We start from the raw sequence: 24,175 nt of genomic DNA, 5'->3' as shown, positions 1-24,175 counted from the left end.
TAATAAGTGAATTATTCTGTTTTCTAAAAGAGGAATAAGAGCTTCACAGTGTCAAAGCATAAACACATCTAGAGGGCAGCAATGATACTGTCATCTTTAGCTAAATATAGATCCTGAACAGAGACAAGTGCACAGCCACACACACTGCACCAACTTTTCCCCCTTGTTTTTTACTTTTTCCCTCTAGGTTTAACACAAAAGCTTCGCTGCCAAAAAGCAAAGCCCTAAGTGGATAGTATCATTTTCAGATGGTTGGCCAAAGAACTTTCTGCCTATACTCACCCACTGCACTCCGGAGAAACCAGACATTAATTTGTCAGCATGACTGTGTTTCTCAAATTAAGAAGGAAAAAAACAAAAAGCCCAAAAAGTAACAAAGTGTCAGAGGTGAGAAATACTCCCAGACTGACAGACTGTGTTTTATGAATCCAGCTGAAACTTATCTGAGTCACTCAGCAATTCCCAGGGGACGCATAGAAACACAGGCACACCAGCACATTGCCGCGGGAATTTTCTGCAGTTAGAATGGAAATATTTTATGAAAAATAAGGCAAACAGGATTATATATATATTTTAATGCACTATTTCTTACGTGGTATTTTTTGTGCTGGTACACTGCAGGGTGTTGGAGATTTCACATGCATCTGGTTGCTGAGTTAGAGCGATGGTCAAAACGTAACAGCTGACAAGATGGATAGCAAGAGCTCCATCCAAAGCCTTCAATGAGCTGATGTGTGGTTCCGCCTTGAGTTCCATACACTACATGCACAAAAACTACAATAAGGCAGAGAAATAAACCTGTGAGTTCCAGGGCTCAGGGAGGCTGGTTTGCCATGGAGCGGAGCGTTGAGCGTGACTGAGCCTGCTGTATGTTCTCCATACATTTTGGGCTTTTCTGGTGCCTGGAATGCAAAATCTTTTCTAAAGAGGAATTCTGTGGGTCTGTGTCCTCAAGCTGATGAACTGCCTATAGAAAATGGGTACAAATTTTGAATCTCTGAGGTCTTAATTTCTAAAAAAAGATCACCGAAATGGAGCCAGAAGTTTTATATGCGTTAGATTGAAAAATAAGCTAACAGCATGTAAAACACAACTAACACTATGTTACAGCTCCTCAAAGGCAACAGCCTTCAAATACAGGATTCATGGCAGCGCAACAAACAGCTGAATCACAAACCAGAACTGGATAAGCCCTTAGAAGAAGAAGAGCATTCCAGATTGTTTTTTTATACTTGTCTGAATTGTCTCTCAGAACCAACTCGGTACAGTGTTACACACAACCAAATCTCCCTTTGTCCTACCAAAATGCAAAACAGAATGGGACAAACTACATTCCGTGTCCAAGACAGAAATCTCACGCCACTCCAAGCCATTCCCTGACCAACTCTTGACTTTGCAGCTGGGTTATTCACCTCTGAAATCTGCAAGCTTCACGTCGCTGTTTTGTTTTAATCAGTTCCCTGTGTTTATTTTATTACCAGCACACATAGTTTAGGCTTTAAGCACACTGAGTCCTTCCACAAATGGACAGCTAGTCATCCCACTAATATGGCAAGTAAAAGGAATCCGATCACAGAATCAGAACCATTAAGGTTAGAAAAGAGCTCCAGGACCATCCAGTCCACCACCCTCCTATCACCAGTATTTCCCACTAAACCATGTCCCCCAGTGCAACATCTAAACGTTTCTTGAACGCTTGGCCTCTCCAAATTATAGGCATGTTCTCCATGTACTAACAATCTATTCCTTCAAACCACAAGAGAGGTCGTCCCTCTCTGTTCAACCTGAGCTTGCTGCCCCACTGCTTTTCCAAGCTGTAACCACCAAATACTATTCCCCAGCGAGCTACTGACGGTACAAATCGACTCAAACCTCAGGATAGCCCTTCTGCTCCTCTTCTGTGACACAGCTTGGAAGAGCTGCCCAAATGGAGGAGTGTAAGACCACTTGCAAGCTAAAGCATAGCTTAGTTCTCTATTTCAAGCTATACACACTGCTGCATCTGGGCACCAGCACAGCACCCACTGTGAGCCCGACCTGCAGACGTGCATTTTCTCATCATTAATGCTCACATTTTATACTGAAAGAGAAAAATGTCCATTTTCCCAGGCTATGACAAAGAAATTATTATTGCCATTCAAAAGAAGAAAAATCCAAAACAACCAACCACACAAAAAACCCAACCTCATCAGTATTTCTTCAGTTTAAATTAACATGCCACTGCCTTAAGAACAATGTATTTGAGGAGACGTATGTCACTGTAAGATGAGAATTAGCCATCAATGGAGAGACCAGAGAAGAACTTTACATCAGCACAGCTTTCAGAACTACTGAAAGCATTAACACAGTTCATCAAAATACACTGGGGTATTTAAGATTTTTTTAATCCACGCACAGGAAAAGCATTTAAATTCTCTCCAGTGTATTTATGACATAAATAAGAAACCATCAGGTTTTTTTTTTTCCCCTTTATTCTTTCTTTTTGGAGGAACAAAAATAATCCAGTGGAAATACTGACATCCTCCGCCAAAGAAATGGAAACAGAAAAAAATACTCCTACTTCTTCAGTGCACCTTTGCTCTGCTTGCTCTTTCAGGGTACATGCTGATACGCTTGCTCTTGTTCGATCTGTCCTTAATTCTGAGAATGTATAGTGGGGGGGGGGTTTGTCTCAACCAAGACTGGAAATGTTTACCATATTTAACATAATCACAGACAGCATAACCCAGCCCATTGCCATCTATCTTACTGCAAAGCACACAGGTCAGAGAACACAGAATCCCGCAGCCGTAACTCTCTTACTTTGCTTAAAGGCAATAATGATGGATCCCTAAGAACACATCTGGAAAGATGCTTTCTTTTGCACAGCACGTGCACAGAACTTTTGTTCAGTTGTCTGACCTGGGGAAAGAGGAAAGTCACTTTCAACAAGTTTAAAAATAAGATGAGAGGGTCATTGCAAGCGCCGTGAAAGCAACACTACCTGAACATCAGATTTACACCTGAACAACAGTCAGGAGTGGAACACAGAATGAAATGCTCCCAGCTAAAGGCGCCCGGAGTAGCTGGAAAATGAAGTGACAAACAAGTAGGATAGACGTTTTTGGAAGTAATGCATGAAAACCTCTTAATGAAAGGTCCAAACAATATTGACAGATAAGGGAAAGGAAATGAGTGCCTGGGTCCGACAGCCTGAATAATGCATTCTCAGTGAGTCATCGCGACTGTTTACCCCTAAGACTGAAGCATCAGTTCCAAGAGATTATAAGGAGCCCCCATATTCCTCTGCTCTGACTTTCATCTGCTCTGTAGTACCCTCTCCCCTTTCTCTTGCAGCACTGATGCAGCCACCCCAGACTTAAAAGAGAATGTGAAGTTACTGAGCAGATCCCAGAGCCTTCTGCTCATCAGATAGACCTTCCAGCCCTGTTTGTCCCCATTCACACAAACAGCCTCTCCAAGGGGAAGCCCTTTCAAAATACAATTGTTTGGTCTTAACACCTTGCAAGCCAGAGGATCTTTAATTACCCAAACTGCTGAAGCACTGCAACATTACTACAGGCATGCAGCCATACGTATCTGCATATAAACACACTGACAGCCAGCACAATACACCCTCCTTGGATTGATGGGGGCATTCTTACCCAATCTGCCCAAATTACGATTAACCAAAAAAGAATCAGTGTCCAAAAGTCAGAACTTCTGAGAAATCTGCATCATTCCAGGCAGGAATTTTGAGTATACAGGCTGGAATGTGGAGGAAATGTTAATTCCCAGGGAAATGCTCTATTTCTTTTTTTCTTTTTTCTTTTTTTTTTTCATGGGAGAAATAATTTGGATGTCCCCAGGTGATTTCTCAACATCAGACGTGCCGGAGAAGGAAAGGAGTTTGCACTTACTTGTGGTGTTGTATTTGATCCCATTGAAGAACTCCGGGCAGGGTCTCTCCACCAGTTTCCCCGCCGAGGCTCTGGGCCAGCAGGTCCCGATCTGATCCGTGGTGGCATTACAGTACAGACCTTCAGAGTGAGAAAAAGAGACAGAAAGGGAAAAAGGAGCAGCTGAGAAAGCACACAAAAGCAACACACTGCATCACAAAGCAAACCCAATCTTAGCACTCGTCAAGCTTTTCGGAGCCCTGCGCTAGGTAATGTTTCCTACCATGAAAGCCCAGGAAAGAGATAGAGAAACTCTCTAAAACAGTCTCTTGTAGATCCAGGAGGCTGCAGTTGACATCAAATTCTTCTAAGATGAACTGAGAGATGGTCACGTCCATTATTCCCCCGTGGGGCTGTAGGGCTGGGTCAGTCTCCTTCCCCCCTTATTCTGCTTGTTTTTGTTCCCTCTCCTTTTTGCCTTTTCGGACACGCCAAGCTGCGGACACCCAGCGATCCCTTGCAGCGTGCTGGCAACTTGGCTGAGTCTCTCCGTCTGCCTGTGAGGCTCCGAGCTTTTCTCGGCTTTAAACCAGCAGCTCAGGAACCAATGGGATGACGCTGAGCCCGGAGTGAGGGGTTTGCGTCTCCCAGCCCGGTTCCCTGCTCTCGCAGCTCCCCGGTGCCGCCTCGCATCGCCGGGCTGCGGTAACGCTCCGCTCCCTCCCTCCCCTCGCACACCGGTGCTTATTGGGAGCATCAGAGATGGACGCTTCTGCAAAAACGCCTGCGAATCGGAGCCAGGGAGAAAAGGAAAAGCCATCACAAGCAATAAAACTGCATTTCTTTTCTTTTTCTTTTTTTTTTTAATTGGGAAAGGCGAGGCGATTGCTGCCTTTGGTGTGCAGAGCTGAGGATGAGCAGAGATGCTTGGATAGGGAGTGGAAAAAAGGGACCCGGCCCAGCAGATGGGGTGCTGGGTTATGTCCGGAGCAAGAGGCAGAAATAATAAAATGGGGTGGTTTGGTGGAAGGGGGAATCAGAACAAAGGGACCCGGAGTATCAAAATAGAGATCTCAGTAGGGGAAAAGCAGGGCAGGTGGCACTGGGGGGGACAATGGGATGGGGCAGGGCACTGTGAGTGGGGCACAGGATGAGGAATGGACTTTTAGTGGACCTGAGGGAGCTGGGGTTGTTCAGTACGGACAAGACGGGGCTCAGGGGAGACCTCATCACTCCCTACAGCTCCTGAAAGGAGGCTGTGGCGAGGTGGGGGTCAACCTCTGCTCCCAGGTAACAGCAATAGGATGAGAGTTGATGGCCTTAAGCTGTACAAGGAGAAGTTCAGGTTGGATATTAGGAAATGCTTCTTCTCAGAAAGAGTGGTGATGCAGTGGCACAGGCTGCCCAGGGAGGTGATGGAATCACCGTCCCTGGAGGTGTTGTAGAGCCATGGAGATGTGGCACTGAGGGATGTGGTTGGTGGGCACGGTGGGGTGGGCTGGGGTTGGACTTGGAGATGAGAGGTCTTCTCCAGCCTTAATGATTCTGTAATTCTGTTTCTCTGATTAAGGGGACAAAGAAGTAAAGAAAGAACACTGGTTTCCAGCGGCTGGAGAGAGAAACAGTTTGGAAAGGATGAGTGTTCAGACTGAGACAGAAGCAGGGGGAAGAGATCTGGGCAAGGAAACCATGGTGCGGGGAGGCAGGGGTGCCAAGGGCTTGAGAACCTGAGGGCATTGTGGAGAGGTCTGGGGAAGGGAGAGGTGAGAGTAAACTCAGAGGTTTGGATGGAGATGCTCAGAAAGCTGGTCCTTTTGGGGAAATGAGAGCTCAGTGGGAACTGGGCAGCCTGGGACTTGGTAAGGAGTGGCTTTGACCTAGCCAGGCTTTTTTGGCTTGTGACACTAGGATATGAGGAAATCTTTAAGAAAAAAGCATGGATTTGCTGAGGAGGATCACCTGGGACCACGGACTCAGAAGAATCTTAGGAAGCAAATAGAAATCTGACTCTTAATGGGGAAAAGCAAAATAAGTGCATGCCATAGTAGCAGAAATTAATGCAGAAACTGAAGATGAGGACAACAAAGAAATTTTGACAGAAAAAAAGGGATCCAGCAATGGACTCCTGTTTGTTTACAGTCTGCATTCACAGCTTTAGATCGGTGCTTAAACTGATTTCTAAGCAATAGTACAGAACTTCTGGTAACATCCATCTCCCACTCTGCAATGGCCTGGATCTTCCTGGTGATCATACTTAAGATTGAAAGGCTTCATTCTTCACTCTTCAAGGACAGAAAGAGGAATGCTATCCAAAGAAAGGAAAAAAGTACACTTGGGCTAGAAAGACAAACAAATTGCCAACATGCACTGATGAGAGAACTAGCCAGAAAACTATCTTGCCATCTGGGAAACTGGAGATTTTTGATCATTTTCATAGATGGCAATGCAAGAGGGGGAGAGAATTTTGGAATGAGTATTTTTTGCTTTAAATATGCAAAACCAACAAACGCCCCAACTACCCGTGCAGCACGATGCTCTGAAACAAGTGAACAATGCTCTGTCCAGAGCTACGATCTCCTTCCCAAAGGAATGTTCCTAAAACTGCAGTCCTTTCTGAGAAATCTGCTTTTTGACACATTGACCTTCGTCAGCACTTCCAGATCTCCTCATCCCACGCATCACTAGGCCTAGAAAGCAGGAGAGAAAATGTATTCAGCATCATTCACACATCACGACCACCACAATACTGGTTGTCTTAGAGCAGGGCTTGAGGAGGAAACTCTATTTTGGGAACTCTGGAGTGAGAGGTGCTCCAAACCTCCAAGCAACTCACAGGGATCTGTCCCTCAAAGACCTTTGCCTTTTCCTGTTGCTTCTGTGCAAGGCAGAGTCACAGAGCCTGGACAACAGCCTCCATCCCTCACCTGCTGCCTGCTTTCTCACTGTTTGCACAGCACCTTCTGCACTGGCAGCAATATCTTGGCCGAAGGATTGGGGCAGCAGAGTTTGATGAGCTTTTGGAGGAATTAATCATTTTCTGAATTACTGAAAGAATGACAGTTTCAAAAGCTGAGCTACTTTTACATTTGGTAAACCCTTCACTTTTCTAAATATTGTCCTGTATTTTCCAGCAAAAATACACGAAGATTCTTCAAGTGGTTCCAATATTACAAAGGCTGAGCTGCCTTTAATTTCAAAACCATTCTTTATGGCACTTAACACCCCTCCAAAAAAGCACTGAATTAAACTAAATATATTTTCCACAGTGAAGAAAATGGTTTCTTCATTTAAGTGAGAAGAGCTAGAGAATCGATCCAAAATGATTCTCCCTGCCATCTTCTCAATTCAGCTCCCTGTAGAAAATCAGAAGCAGTACATCAGGTAATGCTACTGTATTACATATACTGAACAACAACAAAAGCCCTCAAAAATAAAGATGTAATGAAAAAAAAAAGTCTCGGAGTAAATCTGGGTGGGGAAAATAACTTATTGATCCTTGGTCCGCAAATTAGCACCTTCGCTGAATGATCTCTTTGCATTTCTACCTTGGCCTCTTCATGAACAGCTCCTTTTGAAAACTTTCCTCATGTACAATTAAGTACTAAGCCACAGTTTTCCTTTGGCTGGATCCAGTCAAATTACAGAATCATAGAATGGCCTGAGTTGAAAAGGACCACAACGCTCATCCAGTTCCAACCCCCTGTTGTGTGCAGGGTCACCAACCAGCAGACCAGGCTGCCCAGAGCCACATCCAGCCTGGCCTTGAATGCCTGCAGGGATGGGGCATCCACAGCCTTCTTGGGCAACCTGTTCCAGTGGAGACTGGAAAGTGACCGATGGCACTTCTGGAAAAGGAATCAGCTCTGCCTAAGAGCAAGACCTACACTGTCTGGCAACAGAAGTCTTCGTATGCCAGCTCTTGCACTACTTCCCATAGTTCAGTTTCTCACTCCCCAGCCAATCCACATGTGGTAGAGTCGCATGGCTGCTGTATCACCCATCTCCCCACCCACTGATGTGATGAGCTCTTTCCCATCTATGAAAGCTTTCCATGTGCAACAGTCTCTTCCACTGTGCAGCACAATGATTGGCACAAGAAATTCACGTTGCCCATCAAGGCACCTTGTTACACCACCGCTCTCCCTGACTTAGTTCAATCGACTTGCACATGAAAAGCCATGAACACTTTATGATGGTTATCACATTCTCAGTGATAAGACTCAGGCGAATCTGAAAGGTTTCCCTACCGTGGTTTTGATGGAAAAACAGCAGGCAGAGAGAAAGACGAAAGAGGAGAAGGAGAAGGAGGATGAAATACATTTCTTATTTGTGGAACTGAACTATTTAAAACCTGAGAGGCCAACTGAAAGGCAGAGCTACAGCTGATGGCAGAAATGCAGGATCATCAACTAATTCCTCCCCACTCGGCTGTTGTAATTGGGAGTTTAGTGCCTACCTCTGCATTTGCCTACCTCTATGCTTTTTTTAGTATAAGACAGAAGGGTTTCAAATGGCACAAGAAGTCTCTTCTCACCTCTTCTGTTTGAAACATAGCCCAAGAATCCTTATTAAGCAACGGCATTTCAGCATCTGATCTTTAAATTAGTGGGACTATTCAGTTGGGCAAGATCACACACTTTAAGGAAGCTACTGATTTATCAGAGGGGCTTCTGGACCATAAAGTTTCTCAACATGCACTGTAAAACAGATCCAACCAGCCTTTCAAATGCAGCAACAACGTGGCCATAACCTGGTAAAATACTATACTGTACTATGGCTTCTCACCATGAACTGTACGCTGTTTGAGGACAGACTCTTAAAGCAACCATTTCCACTTGGCTGTGGATGCCCCATCCCTGGAGGTGTTCAAGGCCAGGCTGGATGGGACCCTGGTCTGGTATTAAATGGGGAGGTTGGTGGCTCTGCCTGCAGCAGAGGGGTTGGAGCTTGATAATCCTTGAGGTCTCTTCCAACCCAGGCCACTCTGTGATTCTGTGATGCTGTGATTCCCCTGTAGAGTACAGCTCTTCTAATCAAAACCTGGCCCTTGCTGCATGTACTCGAGATGAACACAAAATGAGCACAGCTGCAAGTTATCGCATGCAAAGGGGAGGATCAGCCATACACATGAAAATCTTCGTTTCAGTTTTGTTAGAAACAGGAGATAGCCTTTTTTTGCTGGGAATATGATTGTCGTGAAGAAAGACAAAATTAAAAAATGCAGGTTTGTGGTGATGAATCTCTCCATATTCATAGAAGTTGGAAAATATTTACCGTGGGTGTAAAAAGATTCTAACAGCATAAATAATAAATGACTTCTAGCTACACATTAATATATTTCCTCCAGCACATTAATACACTTGTCATTCTCTACAGCTACAAAACCTGTACAAGTGAATCATGTTATGAGACGAATGATGAGACGCTGCAGGGAGATTATAAGAACACACAAAAGAACCAACCTTGACATGCTCATATAGTGCCAATGTTATTTTTTTAAGTGAGCTGCTTCAAGTGAATGTGCAAAACACCATACATTGCACAAGAGCACAGAAACATTCATTTCAGAATAGCTGTGATTTTATGCAAGGTCAAACTCAGGGTCGGTGTTTTACAGATAAGAACACAAAGGACCCACTTTATATCCAAGGGCTGCTCCAGAAGTAATACCTTCTATTTTATTACGTTGGCCCGCGATGTCAGAGGTGGATGATGGCAGGATGGCAATAGAGGTTGAACCTTCCCACCAATATTTCATTACAACATTTTGTTGCTGTGAGACAGATGGCAGCAGAGGGGCAGCCTGACTGAATGGTGTCTGACATGGAAGTGCATATGAAGCAAAGAGATGGAATTGAATTCCTCCATGCAGAAAAAAATGGCACCCACTGACATTTGTTGATGCTTGCAGAATATTTATGAAGACCAAACAGCGGATGAGAGCACAGTGAGGCAGTGGCTGGTGCATTTCAGCAGTGATGCAATCACAGCAGCTGTGAAACACTGGGTCACCTCCACTTTGTATCTGTTGTAGTCTCCACAGAAATAAATAGGAGGCATTACTTTCAGAGCAGCCTACGGTCGTATATGTGTGTGTTAAATATATCTGTATATTTAAGCCTTGCAATGGCCTGGTCCTCTGTTTGCGGTGTAGGAATGTAAAATAAAATAAAAATTGGGTTAGGTCATATCTTATTAGTCCCACTTTCTTTCAGTCAGGTATAATAGGATCACTGCCACATAAGTATAGATTAAGGGGTCTTGCCCTGCACTTTTCCTTTCAATACATTAGGCAGCAAGATTTCTTGTGGCATAATTCAGGCTGTACCAGTCAAGCTTTTGCTGCCCCTGCCTCCCACTCTGCTTCAGCGTGATGTTTTTCAGTGCATGCTAGGAAGATCTGAGTAGTCATCCCGTAAGTCTCAAGTCAAAAGGAAGAACAGAAAGAAAAAGTGGAGAATAATAAAATTCTCTGTAGTCAATCTACCATTTCCTCTGAAAACAGACACTATGCATGATAACTGACTTGGAAACACTCTTTTCCTCTAAGTGCCCAGAAGTACCTTACCACTGTCCAAGTCAGCAAGGAAAACAACAGCAAATTTGCTTTTAGGCCATTTGGTCTCTTGCTATGTACCTCTACTCAGGATATTTAATATGAGACTGAACAAAAATTGGACCTTACACAAAAGGGAGGATGCCCACCATCAGTACGTCCCTAGGGAGACTCACTGTTATTGCTTAGGCTTCAACATATGTAAAGAATTTGTGGGCCTTTGAATCCTTCATAAAGAAAACACAAACAAAGGGCAGAAGAAGTAACCTTGAGAGCAAATGAAGCTTTCCTGCCAATGTTTTGTCCTCATTGAGCTGTCAAGCTTACAGCATCCTCTCAGAGATGGAGTGTCCTCTTTATAGCTCACAAAAGCTGGAGCTCGGCCTCTCAATCAGTTTTGATTGGAATTAGCCAATGTGTCCATGAGGAGAATGATGAAGAGTAAACCAAAAATGTCTCTTCCCGAAGAAGCCATGTTTAAAAACAGGCTATAAAACATAAACTAAGTTGCCAGGCAGGATATTGCCTGAAAGCCACAAGAAGAGTCTCATCTGACCTACTAAAAATACCAGGCTGTGGAAAGGAGAAGAATATTAGTCTGCGTTTTAGGAATAAAGAAATCAAAAGCCTGGATTAGGTTATTGGGGTTGCTAAGAGCTTTCTACATATATTGACTAATACATCTTGCACATGTGGAAAGAATCTTACAGTCCCCAGTGAGACTTTCCAGTTGACCAGAAACCTGTATTGGCTCCTTTTATCTTCCCCGAAGCCTGAAACTAAATCTAATTTTCAATTGGTCCTGCTGGGAAGCAAAAAAGCAGTGGGTGATTCGGCAGGCAGCCTTGGAAGTTCATCGTGCTTCTGTCTTCAGTGCAGAGCTAGTGGTATTTCATAGCTTCACAAAGGTTGACTGGCATTTGAAGACTTTGTAACTGCTAAACACACAGCATTTCAGAGGCAGTTACATAGAAATTCCCAATTATTCTCCTGTTAGTATTTTGATATCCTAAAAAACAGTAGGACCTTCCTCCAATGGTCTATCTATGAACACGTGAGGAGAGAGTCTCCACCCTCTCAAACACTATAGATGTAGAAAAGAAAGGAGGAAAATCAAACAAAACAGCACAGTACAGTAGTTTGTCCAAAGTCACACGAAGGTTAGCAGAAAAGGAAGGAAAAAAACTCTGGAATGGTTTCATGTCACATCTCTTTGGGTTTCTCCAGCACAGATATCTCCAGAGGAGCCAATTAGCCTGGGTTTCCTCTGCAGCCAGTGGAAAGAATAGAATTTTTTTGAATGAAATTCACCTGATCTATTGTTGTCATCTACTTTAGGATGAGATTGATTTTGCCCTCAGCTCCATCCAATGCCCTGAGATCCTCACTGCCTGAAAGGGGATATATTGCAACTAGGGCTGATGTAAATGTCTACATTTAGTCCAGCGAGTCCAATTCCAGATGTCTAGAACACAGGCCAAAATGCTGCCAAGCCAATTCCCAATGCCCATAGCACCTACCCTCATTGAATTCGGGCTTATTACTTAATGGGAGTTCAAACCAACACAATTTGAACAAAACACATCATGAATAACGATGAGGAAAAAGTGTCGTGCTATGACACTACTGTCACAATGCCAGCAACATGCATGTATGTCTTACAGACATCATTGTCTCATATTGAATATAATTATGTGTAAAAAGAAATTCACACACCACAAACACTGTAAAATAGATTTGTATCAAGCTGGTTATTGCAGAAGTTTGAGGATAGCCAGCAAGCAGCAGAAAAAATGCCTAGGAATTAATCAGAAGAAATTATGAGTGGTCATGTCCATTTCAGAAAGTGAGACAGTTGTTCTCAGAAGCATCATTCAGTCACAGATAGCTAGGAAGGATCCAGTCACACTATGCAGAAGGTGGAATGATGAGGCATGAAAAGTGGATTATAGTAATAGCATGAAGGTCATGGTAACTGAGGAGGAGGAACCTTCTCATTTGTGATTTGAGAAGCACTCCTGAACTGCTACTGTATGAGATTGCAGCCCCAGAAGAACAGAATGGATCAAGGAACATTTTCTGTGCCTGTAGCATTAGTTTGTGCCTGTCTGCAATCTGTGACTCTTGCTAACTATATAATTTCAGATACCTTCTGGGATAACAAATCCATCTACTTTGCTTCAGATCTTTCACCAGTGTGGACTTGCCGTCCTTTAACCTTTATATGAACACAGATAGTGATTTTGATTCTGTACCACAGCATAACTCAGGCCTTGCATGGGTATGAGCTGGATATCTGAGAGGTCCATGACAGCAGAAGGATCCATCTCACTTAGTTTCAGCCATCTGAAATGTGGGTGTCTAGACAAGGCAGTGTATCTTGGCTCCTCAACAGGGAGTTGGCTACTTTCAGAGAATGATGCTCCATTTGATTTTGAGACAAATATTTTCTTCAAATTCATAATTCTTAGGTGTCCTACTAAGTAGGTTGTAATTCAGCCCAAGAAATGGTTAGATAAATCTTTATTTCATACAGAGCTCTTCCATTCCAATATATCACGTACCTGATACAGACATTGGAGCTGTAGATATATGACAGATGTTAAGCATAACTTGAAGAGGACAAATCACATAGTGCAGTACAGAGCACGCCAAAGCAGAAACAAAAATGGCTACGTTATCCTTACACGATAGATTATATTAACTATTGCTCATAGAGATGGTTCAGTGGTGGGGAATTCCAGTGAAGCACACACGTAACTGTCACTGACTTCAGGAATTAAGGAGGCATTTCAGTGCCTCATAAAATGGATGCAATTTGTTGATCTAGGGTTTAAATGCTGCTTTAATTGAAATGCACGTGTAGGTGTTCAACTCTGACGTTTTCCATTAGGCTTTATTTGCCTTGTATAAAGCTTATAGAAGCTTTCTATTCTAAAACATAAGTTTAGAGCCACTCGTAAACCGAGTCTGTTTTGCGGGTCAGAACGTAGAAAGAATTAACCTTAGAACAGGGTTGAAAGCCAAATAAATAATGTTTTTCTGTTCTTCTAAAGGATTTAGACAGAAAGCTCAGTCTATAGTTGGTTACATTGGCACTGGGTTTTTATCAAAGCCAAGGATCCCCGAGGATTCAATGTGAAACTGTTGAATTTCGAAAAGAAGGGCTATCATTAAAATAGATGCATTCTAGAACAGATGTAAAATGCAAGGAACTGACATCAAGTGAAATAACTGAAATTGTGATAGCTGTCTTAATAACAGGTGCAGAAAAAATTAATTCTGGGAAGTGTGACATTTCTGATCTACGTGACAGCACAACTGTGTTTCCTTCCCCATGATGCCTTAATTTGCTTTGTATTTGGTAAACTGCATGCCTCAACCCAGTGAATATTAAAGAAAGATTTGGGGAAAACACAGAACATTATGATTAAATATTTTGTCATTCATGTGCTTTCACACTGCATTACAAATAGAGTATAACTTGTATTACTTCTCTCATGGACCCATTCATTCTCTTTGTTTACCTTCCAGAATCTCCTACCTCCAACCAGAAGAGTCGCTCCTGATGGTGCTAACTGGCAATTATCAGAAGCAGATGTCAAACTACGTGGACTGATATCTGGAAAAGAACTTCTTTCAGCAGCTTTCTTCCAGCTAATAAAATCATCGGAACCATCACTTACAGCAATATTGCATGCAAGAAGCACCTGGTCACCTGATCATCTCAACTTTGCCTTTGGGAGGCTATTTAATGAAGAAATAATTATTATTTGATTTTTTCTTTGCAAAGAGATTTTTTTTCTGCAGCTACTGCAATGTCAGTACTAAGAATTACTTTGGTGAGGACCGAGTTCTCTTCATTTTCATTTCCTGTACAAAGTTATTAAATATAAAACCTATTAGTTCATCCCTGAAGTATTTTCCCCTTTATGCAAACAAGCTCTCCTAGACAGGAATGATGAATGAGTAAATACATACCGTTACGCTCAGGGACGGACAGAGCACGGGTCAAGTGCTATGGAATTCTTCTGGATCAAAGGCACCAATGTAAGCAGGAAATAAGTCACCCCTAACAGAAGTGGAAGTTACTACCTTTTAAATATGTAGCACATATTTCTCTCCCTAGCTCCTAGCCTTGTTTGGCTCGCTGCCGTAGCAATGTTGATTTCTTTTGCTTGGCCACTGGAGGGCTCTCCTAATTCTCCATTACTGCAAAAGCCACGTTTGATTGAAGTTTAATAACGTTAAAAAGGAAAACCTGTTTATAGTTACCTGGATATAAAAACACAAAACAAAAACAGGAGAGTTCATCAGTTCATACGACGATCTGCATGTGGACAAAGTGCACTTCACTTCCCCTTCTTTGGCAGCAAAAAATGTCACTACAGTAAGAGAGATGAATTTTGCTGGACAGAGAATTTCATTTTACACACAAGATTATCAACCACAGAAGCGATGATGGGTTTGAGATGGACAGCAGCCTCCGTCCTCATCAGCCAGTCCTTCCCAGACCACATCCTTTCACTCTGAAATCACTGCACAGATCAACTCATTTTTCAACCAAGTGTGCTTTCAGACTTTTGTCATCTGATTTCCAATCTATTTCCCCACCTTGAGACCCATCACCCTGGCTGATCTGATATTTTTCCTGATGGATCCTTCATCTCATCCTTTTCGCATTAACGCTCATCCCTTGGAAAGAGATCATGAAAGGCTTTCATTCCCCTGCTAAATCCACACTGTTGTGAGAACCTGCAGACTATTGCCAATTGAGCATTTCTAACAAAGTGTTGCTTTTTTTCCCTTCCTATTCTTTTTTCTTTTTTAATCCAAACGATTGAGTTAGTTAAACTTAAATAATCTTAGGGAAACAGAAGAATTTGTTAAATCTTTTGTTAAGAAAGTGTTTCCAATGCCAAAATAACAGGCAGGCAATTTTGCTCATCCCAGAATAATTACTTGGGATGGACACAGCCTTGAGATGAGGGCAAACCAGTGGTATAGCCCTGCTTCATTCCGTTTTACCCCACTGTAACTCACAGATCAACCAAATTCTTACATATACTCTGGGTTAAAATCTCTCTTCTCTTTTCCATTCCCCACTAAATGGAAATCCTATTGATGTGCAGAGAGCACAGCAGCCTTCACAGGCCTCACAGGAAGTTGTGCACTTCCAGAAAGGCACCCTATACATATGTATATATAAATATACATGTATATATAAATATAAATATATCATGTAGATACATATTTGTAGCTCTCTCTATATATTATATATACATCTAAAATCTCTCTGTTGAGTTTCCTAGCTGCAGGACTACTTGTGATCTCTTCTCCTATTCACCCAAACACTCTGCATGTGGCACGAGTTAAAAAGGCCAGAACCAGAAGGAGTGTCTCCAGAGATCAAGAACCTTTCATCCATCTCCTACACATCTCTGGAAGAATGTGGATTTTGCCGTTCTTTCTGGCATTGCTTCTCTGAGTTGCTTTGGATGTATTCAGCTGCGAGATACAAGCCCTCAGCCTTGTAGAAGGCACATGTGGTAGAAGATGTTTTATTTCCCTTCACTCAGAAGAAATGGCTTTGAATAAGCAGTTCTGTCTATGACTATTTTATCAGGACATTCCAACACAGATAGGAAAACTACTTATAATGTGAGAAAATTGGTATTCTTGGCCTCTATGAATCTGCTTCAGTCTTTGAACACAAGACCAGCTAGAGTTGGGATAGAGTTTGCCAGGTGAGGGCCATACAGGCAGGAAAACAAAGATGCAATATCTGGAACAGGAGTTTGTATCAATTTCAAAGGCTTTTCCGAAATCTGCAGTTTCCTGAACAAAGAGGTGGATGAACTTATCCCAAATGCCATTATGAAATCTGGAATGTATCCCTGTTAACCATTTCTCTGTGCTTGGTCCTGCAGTGAATGCTGTGCAAACACAGGCTACAAGCTCTGGGTGAGAACACTCTGACCAAGCAGATCTGTAGACTCTGCCTGAGAGCTGAAATAGTCAATGAAAGAAACAGGAGCATCTGGGCATGGCTGGTCACATTACAAAGTGTACATTTCAACCAGATGGATGTATAAATACACCTGTCATTGCCTGTATAGAATCACAGAATGGCCTGGGTTGAAAAGGACCATGGTGATCATGTAGTTCCAACCCCCTGCTATGTGCAGGGTCACCAACCAGCAGCCCAGGCTGCCCAGAGCCACATCCAGCCTGGCCTTGAATGCCTGCAGGGATGGGGCATCCACAGCCTCCTTGGGCAACCTGTTCCAGTGCCTCACCACCCTTTGGGGGAAAATCTTCTGTTGTGTCTGACAATTTCAGTTCTCTACACTAAACATAGCTAAAGTTGGGTAAGAAGTATCCTTTGTCCACCCCGAGCATGAGCACAGATTACTCCTCCAGTACAGACCACTAGGGTTAAAATTCCAGTCCCCACTGAACTCGATAGGAGAGCATTCCTGCACCAGAAAGCCAGGGTGTCACCTGAAATAAATGATTCTGAGACAGAGATAGAAGATCAGCCCATTTCACCCTCTTACACATAAGCACCTAATAGCCTCCTTCCATAAAACTTCTCAGAAAAAGAAGCAATTTGCACTTTTTAGAGGAAAATGCTGCTCCTCTCCAGAAGATTTGTACGAGACTGTATGCATTATGTTCTATGCATTATGTTCTACACAACTCTTTGCTGGAGGCAAAATCTGCAGAGAATATAAGGGACCAAGTCCATAAAAGGATTGATTGATGGATGCTGCTCGCACCAATTCTCCTCTGAGTTACAGATGATGCAGCTGTTCCAGTTTAAAAGTCTGTGGAGCAGCTGCAAGGGGCAGAGAAACCTCCAGGCTCCCTCAAAGCAGAGAGGGATCAGTCAGTGGACTCTTCTGAATGATTTCTGTCACCCTAAAGGAAATACTTAAATTGGGTCAGACAAATTATCTTCTACAAGTCTCCCTTACCCACTAACTATAAAGTATACCTGGGCTGACATGCTCACTGGGACACGTCTGCACTATAAATCTTTAAAGCTGGGGATAGGGATGCAACATGTAGGGATAATGGAAGAAAAATAAAGCTTTGGAAATATTTCCCACAAAAAGCACTCAAAAATATCCAGCCTATGCAAAACTTGGGCTTGGGATTTGCTGCTGACTCGACTCTATTTTTTGTGGAAAGCACCTTTTGATACCTTTCAACTGTCAATACAGCCATCAGTTTGGGAGTGCTGCAATTCTAAGGGCACTGGGGAAGGGGTGCAAACTTCATTTAAGCTTGTGCTTCCCAGTCTAAACACAAAGGGAATGAAGCAGGCAACTATATACTAGTCTTTGAGAGGCTACAACCCTCACTGTCCGAGGAATGAAGAACATTTCTCTTCTGAACATGTTCGTATCTACCCAGAGTTGATCTGATTTGGCTTCTAGATACTATCATAATTTGAAAATGAGTAATAATAATTCTAATTGGGTTCCCAGAAAGGCTGTGGATGCCCCATCTCTGGAGGCATTCAAGGCAGGTTGGCTGGGATCCTGGGCAGCCTGATTAATGGTTGGCAACCCTGCTGATGGTGGGGGACTTGGAACAAGGTGATCATTAAGGTCCCCTCTAACCTAAGCCATTCTATGACTCTATGACTATTAGCCTAGAGAGCTAGAACCTATATACACTGAGTGTGCATGGATTGGCAAAGAGCAAGGAATAGAAAATCAGGATTTCCAAGCCAGCTGCAGCAACACAACTGGATGTTCTCAGTTTCATAATGAGTCACAAGTGCCCATTTCTCTACTGATAAAAAAAGGGTTTTGTAATGTTTTCGGAGAAGCTCATCTGCATTTTAACAACCATTACAACTCTCAGAAGCCAGAAGTATGAATAGCACTGCCCTTGAGACCTCAAGAGAAAACGAATGTCTCTCAACTACATAATCTACACTACAGAGTGCTGATGATAAAAAAATGGTATCTTTTCAGGATTAAAGTACGTTTCTTCATCATGAATCACTGAAACTGTGGAAGCAGGACAGAAGCCCACAGCAATGGAGAAAAATGTCGAATAATTTTTAGAGCTGCTTTTACCACTCTCCCTAATTAGTCCCTACAGTTTTTCAGAACAGCGTTTTCCTTGGATAATTACTACTCAGTTTCTGAAAGAAGCACAGAAATACATGGTCCAAAGGTTAAAAAAAGAAAATTTGCACGATACCTTAACAGCAAAGAACTGATTGTACCAACAAGTGGGCTAGAATTCATCTCACCTCATTTCAGGCATCCAAACTGGAGGGTGAGTTTTATCCTGCATACCTTACAGTGTAGAAATGTCTCAGACAAGTCCCACTTGTTTTCTGACTAGGCATACATTAAGGAAATTGCTTTGAAAGAGGTTTGTTCCATTCCTGGATCAAATGTAATTCTTTTAATAAATGGATTGTCTGAAATTTTCAACTTGAGGGTGTTCATTTTTTTATCTTGTCAAAAGAAAACATTTAGATTGATATAAACCTAGATTTTTTTTTTCCCCTGCGGCACTAATTGTTGAAAATTAAACACATTTCTAAGGTCATTCAATATCTGCCTGATTTGGAGATGAAACTGAAGGAAAACATTCACCCTGTCCTCATTACTACTGGAAGTCAGCAGACTTCATCTCCAGGATGCCTCTAGAATAGAACTGGTGAGCTCCAGAGGGAGTTCCACCACCTCCAGTGCTCCACAGATGCAAAGCCCACCAAATTACTGTTGGTCCTTTCATAGTTTGCTGTTCTCTCCATCCATTTTATACTCTCATTGGACTCGGCTGTCAACAGGTGAGTCAACGACAGCAAGAGAGTTGTGGTCAATCATGACAAGGTTAGCACAGTTTGAGAAATCTCCACCTGTTTTGGGAGCTGACAGTAAGACCATCAACTTGAATGAAAAGCAAATTGTCTAAATCAGTTTCAGCGTGTAAGAGGAGAGGGGAAATGCCTTGTTTAAAAGCTACCTGTAACAGTAAGTATGTATCTGACTGTATCCTAAATAAAAATCCTGCTGCTCTTCTTCCAGGCTGACATTCTGGTGTGTTTTGTTTGTTAAGGGCAATAAAAGCCAGTTAGGTAAGCTCTGTTTTGTTTTACGAACACTTGAAAGATGCTTCCAAAATCTTTTCGATGTCACAGAAAGAAGAAAGTCCTCCTGAAGTTAAATTTGTTTTATTCTCATTTAGATATCTAGTAGCAATCAGCAGCATTAACAGAGTGGATTTTTTTTCTTAGTTTCGCTTTTGCATATGGGGAACTTTATGCTATCGCTGCCTTAAGAATTGATGTTGGACATTCTTAAACAGAGGGAATGGATAGCACTCTGACACTAATTGTGTTATATTGTATTTGTGATCCTTGTGGAATCATGCGATTCTATGATTTAGCGTTTGGGAACCCTTTGGTACATTGGAGGAACTGAAAGAAAAGCACTGAATGCTCACACTGCCAGCATTTACTTTACATTGCTTTTCTGCAACTGTGTCTTATTATTTTTAATCTGGGTCACATTTAAAAATTGATTTGTTAATAAGGTTGTGTTTAAGTGCTTCTTGGTACTTTTTAGGAGTATCTGTTTTTAAACACTCTGCCATGAAATCAATTACTGAGAATATTGCTTTCTCAGATCTTCTGAATGTTTCAGATTGAAACTGTGACCTTAGCATAGCATCCAGTGAGAAGAAATAGAGATTTTTATTAAAAACACTTTTAAAAACTTTGATTGTAGTATCCCAGGATAATTTCTTCTCCCTTAAGTCTTAAACCAATGATCATGAGCAGAAATGCCAGAAGAAGAAAACCTTAACATCTTGCAGACACCAACCCCTGCGAAGCCCAGCTCTAGAGGCTTCTCTGCCCCATCTCCAAAGCCCCATCTTTCTAACAGTTTGGCAGGCTTAGGAGGATGAATGGTGGGGACTTCCAGAACAATGTAACAAGGGAGATGTGGAGGAGAGTCTGTGTGTCCTAAGGAGATGGAGTGAGAGAGAGATGTCCTGTATCAGTTGTCTGTGGACGAGCAGGAAGAAAAGAGTGGGGAAGAGACTGGACAGGTGGGGAGAGATGCTATCTTCCCTCTCCCAAGGCTTCTCATCCTTTTCGTAGGCAGGGAAATTTGGATATTAGCACTGATTCTTTACCTTCTGTGCTCTGTATCAGGAACCAGCTCAGTGAGACCTCTTCATTTGCAAGGAGCAGTAAATTAATTTCCCCATAGGCAATCACAACCACATGATCCAGAGCCACGAAGTAGAGCTAAGCAACACATGGCAGCTGCAGAGCTGTGAGTTAGGGACTGCTCTCTGCAAGGACACACTCTCTTCCAACTACTCCTGATATCAAAAAATAATCAAAGAAGAAAGCAATGGGAAGAAAGAAGTGAAATGACACATTCAAAATCATCCAGCAAGATAGTGGAACCGGGGATGGAAAAACATTGCTTCCCCATGCAAAGTCTTTGGTAATGTGGCATCGTCTCCTCCGCCCCGTTAACTCGGGGCTGGAGAGAGCAAAGGGTGGTAATTACAAAGCAGAAATGCTATTTGCAAGATGTAAGGTAATCATGGGAAAAGGTCAAATTTTAAATGGAACACCGTTTCCATCACACACACAAAATAGCTTTACGATGAGGAGGTTTCTCACTTGCTTATTTGTTGCATCAGCCACTAATGGCTGCTTTACCAAACCTAAAGGCAAATTGAAAATAACAGTTTTTAACAATAAATGTTTTAATTTGAGCCTTTAATAAAGGGCAACCTGGTTCTATACCAAACCACAGAATGGTTTGGGTTGGAAGGGACCTGTAAGATCCTCCAGTTCCAACCCCCTGCTATAGGCAGGGACATCTCCCTCTAGACCAGCCCACCCAGCTCACAGCCCCATCCAGCCTGGCCTTGAAAGCTTCCAGGGAGGGAGCATCCACAGCCTTAATGGGCAACCTATTCAATGTCTCACCACCATCATCACAGTAAATAATGTCTTCCTAATATCTTCTTTAAATCTACCCTCTTCCATTTCCACTCATCCTGTCGCTACGTGCCCTTAGAAAAACTTCCTCCCAATAAAAGCTCCTCCCTGTCCTCTTTCCCCAAAATCACTGCTTCCATTCCATGGAACTTCACACCAGCCAAAGAAATCCAAATTCAATCCCATATTTTCCCATGTCAGTTTCATCTTTGCGCCTCTGAGATTTCTGGAGATGAAAAATAATAAAAACAAAAGCAAGAGCAGTTGGATCAGTCAATTAGAAAGTATCATTGTGTTTCATGTAGGAATATCTAAAACTTCTGTAATGTAAAAATGTCAGCTCCTTGCTTTTGATTGCTGTCTTTTTCGTATCAATCAAATACCATAGGCAGGCTGCTGTGCCAGAACATTTCCAGTTCTAATATTCCTCCAGCAATTGGCTTTGAAGTCTTGGCAAATCTTTCAACTTTTCACCATTTATGACCATTTACAAGAACAGATAGTGATAGGACAAGGGGGAATGGTTTTAAACTAAGATGGGAGGTTTAGGTTGGATATTAGGAGGAGGTTTTTCACACAGAGGGTGGTGAGGTGCTGGAACAGGTTGCCAAGGAGGTTGTGGATGCCCCATCCCTGCAGGCATTCAAGGCCAGGCTGGATGTGGCTCTGGGCAGCCTGGGCTGCTGGTTGGTGACCCTGCACACAGCAGGGGGTTGGAACTGGATGAGCATTGTGGTCTTTTTCAACCCAGGCCATCCTATGATTCTATGGTATATAAAGCAGAGATAAAGGATCCACACAGGGATGTTTTTGGCATTAGGTTTTTTTTTTTTGTATTTCATTTGGGAAATCTAATTAGAACACAGTATTCCTATGTGTTGCAACACTGAAAACAAAAAGTAACTGCAAATGCTGACGGTAAGCTAAGACACTCGGCAACAGATTCAGGGCTCCTGAAACCTCAGGAAGAGTTAAAATGTGCTCCAAAATCTGCAATGCAGACCAAAACTTAAGTATGCTTTGCTTGTTTCATCTGTAGCCTATAGAACTGTAGAAAAACTAAGTAATAGCATATAATACTGCACACATTTTTTTTTCCAATTGTGTTTTCTCAAATTAAAGGGATGCATTTCTTTCGTGTTCTTACGGATGTTGATGAGATTCTAGTGATTGTAACACAAAAATAGAAGGCGTAATCATTTCTACTGTGCATGTGTGTGCTGATGCCCCTCAGCATTCTGCATTCCTGCTGAAAATGTTCCCATAACTCTTCAAGTTAGGGAAACAGTAGCCAGAAGTTTGACAAAATAGATGGCCATTCTCATTTTAATTGTCATTTTATGAAAAAAATCATTGCTTATCCTATAAAGCACATATACTGAGCTACTTACTGCACCACTTATCTTACAGATTTGTGTCTTTAATACTAAAGCAAGATATTTTGTAGCAGCCCGAAAAAACACATCTTTCCTGCTAATACAAGTTTTACATTGGGTTCTGAGACGGCTTCCTAAGAAATTAAGTACAAGAAGAAGAGCAATCAATCAAAACAGCATGGGAGAACACCAGCCTCATTTCTGAGCCAATAAGGCAGTCTCTCCCAAGGAAAAATAATATGCAGTATATATTGTGCTTGCCAAGTTCACCCGGTGGCTACTGGAGGAAAGGCAATTACAGCATCGTGACATCTATCATTCTTCAAATGACCATAAATACACAGATATTATCATATATACATGTAAAAGCAAAACAAATTGGTCGAATAGGACACCATCCATCTTTGCCAGAGATTGTGGTTCTAGCTTGCTAATTCACATTTGAAAGATTTGATACTCCCTGGAACATGTCTGCACACGGAGGATTAACCTAAAGATTTCATTCCCATGTTCACAGTGATGAACTCACAAGAAGTCTCCTCGAGCAGATTAACAGTGAAACTGCAAATATATTTCCCTTTCAATTATTAACTCTTCCCCCTTTACTTACAAAGAAGGCAGAAAGTAATAGTCCTCCACACGTTGCTAAATCACCTCAGGGATGCTTTCAAAGAAAGAAGGTTCCTAGGAGTGATTAATTTCCTGACACTGCAAAGTAGACATATGCAGCCACGTGGGCCTTAGGCTGTCTCTATAACCAACAAAGAACCCAGGCTTGTTTAAAAGACCAGCACAGCCCTACTGGTCCTGATTGAAGCTCCAGCTGCTGCAGCATCCCATCTCCAACAGCAGCACTAAGTGGGTGCTTAGGGGAGAGCAGGAGATGCATAAGCACTCTCCCAGCCATCATACTAACCTCAGGAGATTTTCTGAACAGGATGAGCTTTCTCTGGTACAGTAAACCTCTGTGCATTTCACAGTGTTAGCTAGGAAGATATTGGCTCCTGAATGCTTGGCCTTACGTACAAGAGGCATCTGCACAAGACAGTTTAAAGAGAGAGCCTTGCAATGCAAACATTCCCTGCACTGCACTCGTGGCAGGGTGTTAGGAAGGACAAACAAACCCACAGACAGGCTAGCAACTTCATTACAACACTATTTAGAGTGATGGAATTCAATTCCTGCAGCGCATTAACGGAGATGAGATACCACACAGCATTTACACCTTTGGGAATCTGTTTCTCATTTGTTTCCTCTGTTAGCCATGGGTACGTGTACTTCAAGTATCTGAATCCACAAACCATCTTTCTGCCTAACATTTATGCACAAGAGTAATATCACTCAGCGGGGTGCATCTCCAGTG

The 24,175-nt window shown here is 42.4% G+C and overlaps 1 protein-coding gene across 4 annotated transcripts in view; it reads right to left on the bottom strand.

The window, feature by feature from the left end:
* The window catches only part of CRHR2 (corticotropin releasing hormone receptor 2), a 126,970-nt gene that overhangs the window by 88,474 nt on the left and 14,321 nt on the right, over positions 1-24,175 (bottom strand). For 2 of the 4 annotated variants that reach the window (XM_010712320.3, XM_010712321.3), the window contains exon 3: positions 3,900-4,019. The exons of 1 other annotated variant lie outside the window; for it this stretch is intronic. In XM_010712320.3, coding sequence (XP_010710622.1) covers positions 3,900-4,019 — 120 coding nt within the window. Of the gene's footprint in view, positions 1-3,899; positions 4,020-4,161; positions 4,547-24,175 lie in introns of those variants that run through there. One more of the 4 variants, XM_003206922.4, reaches the window with a different exon arrangement.

This window comes from Meleagris gallopavo, chromosome 6, assembly GCF_000146605.3.
Source record: "Meleagris gallopavo isolate NT-WF06-2002-E0010 breed Aviagen turkey brand Nicholas breeding stock chromosome 6, Turkey_5.1, whole genome shotgun sequence".
Lineage (NCBI taxonomy): Eukaryota > Metazoa > Chordata > Aves > Galliformes > Phasianidae > Meleagris > Meleagris gallopavo.
The sequence above is the reverse complement of the archived record's forward strand: the minus strand, read 5'-3'. Positions and strand labels throughout refer to the sequence as shown.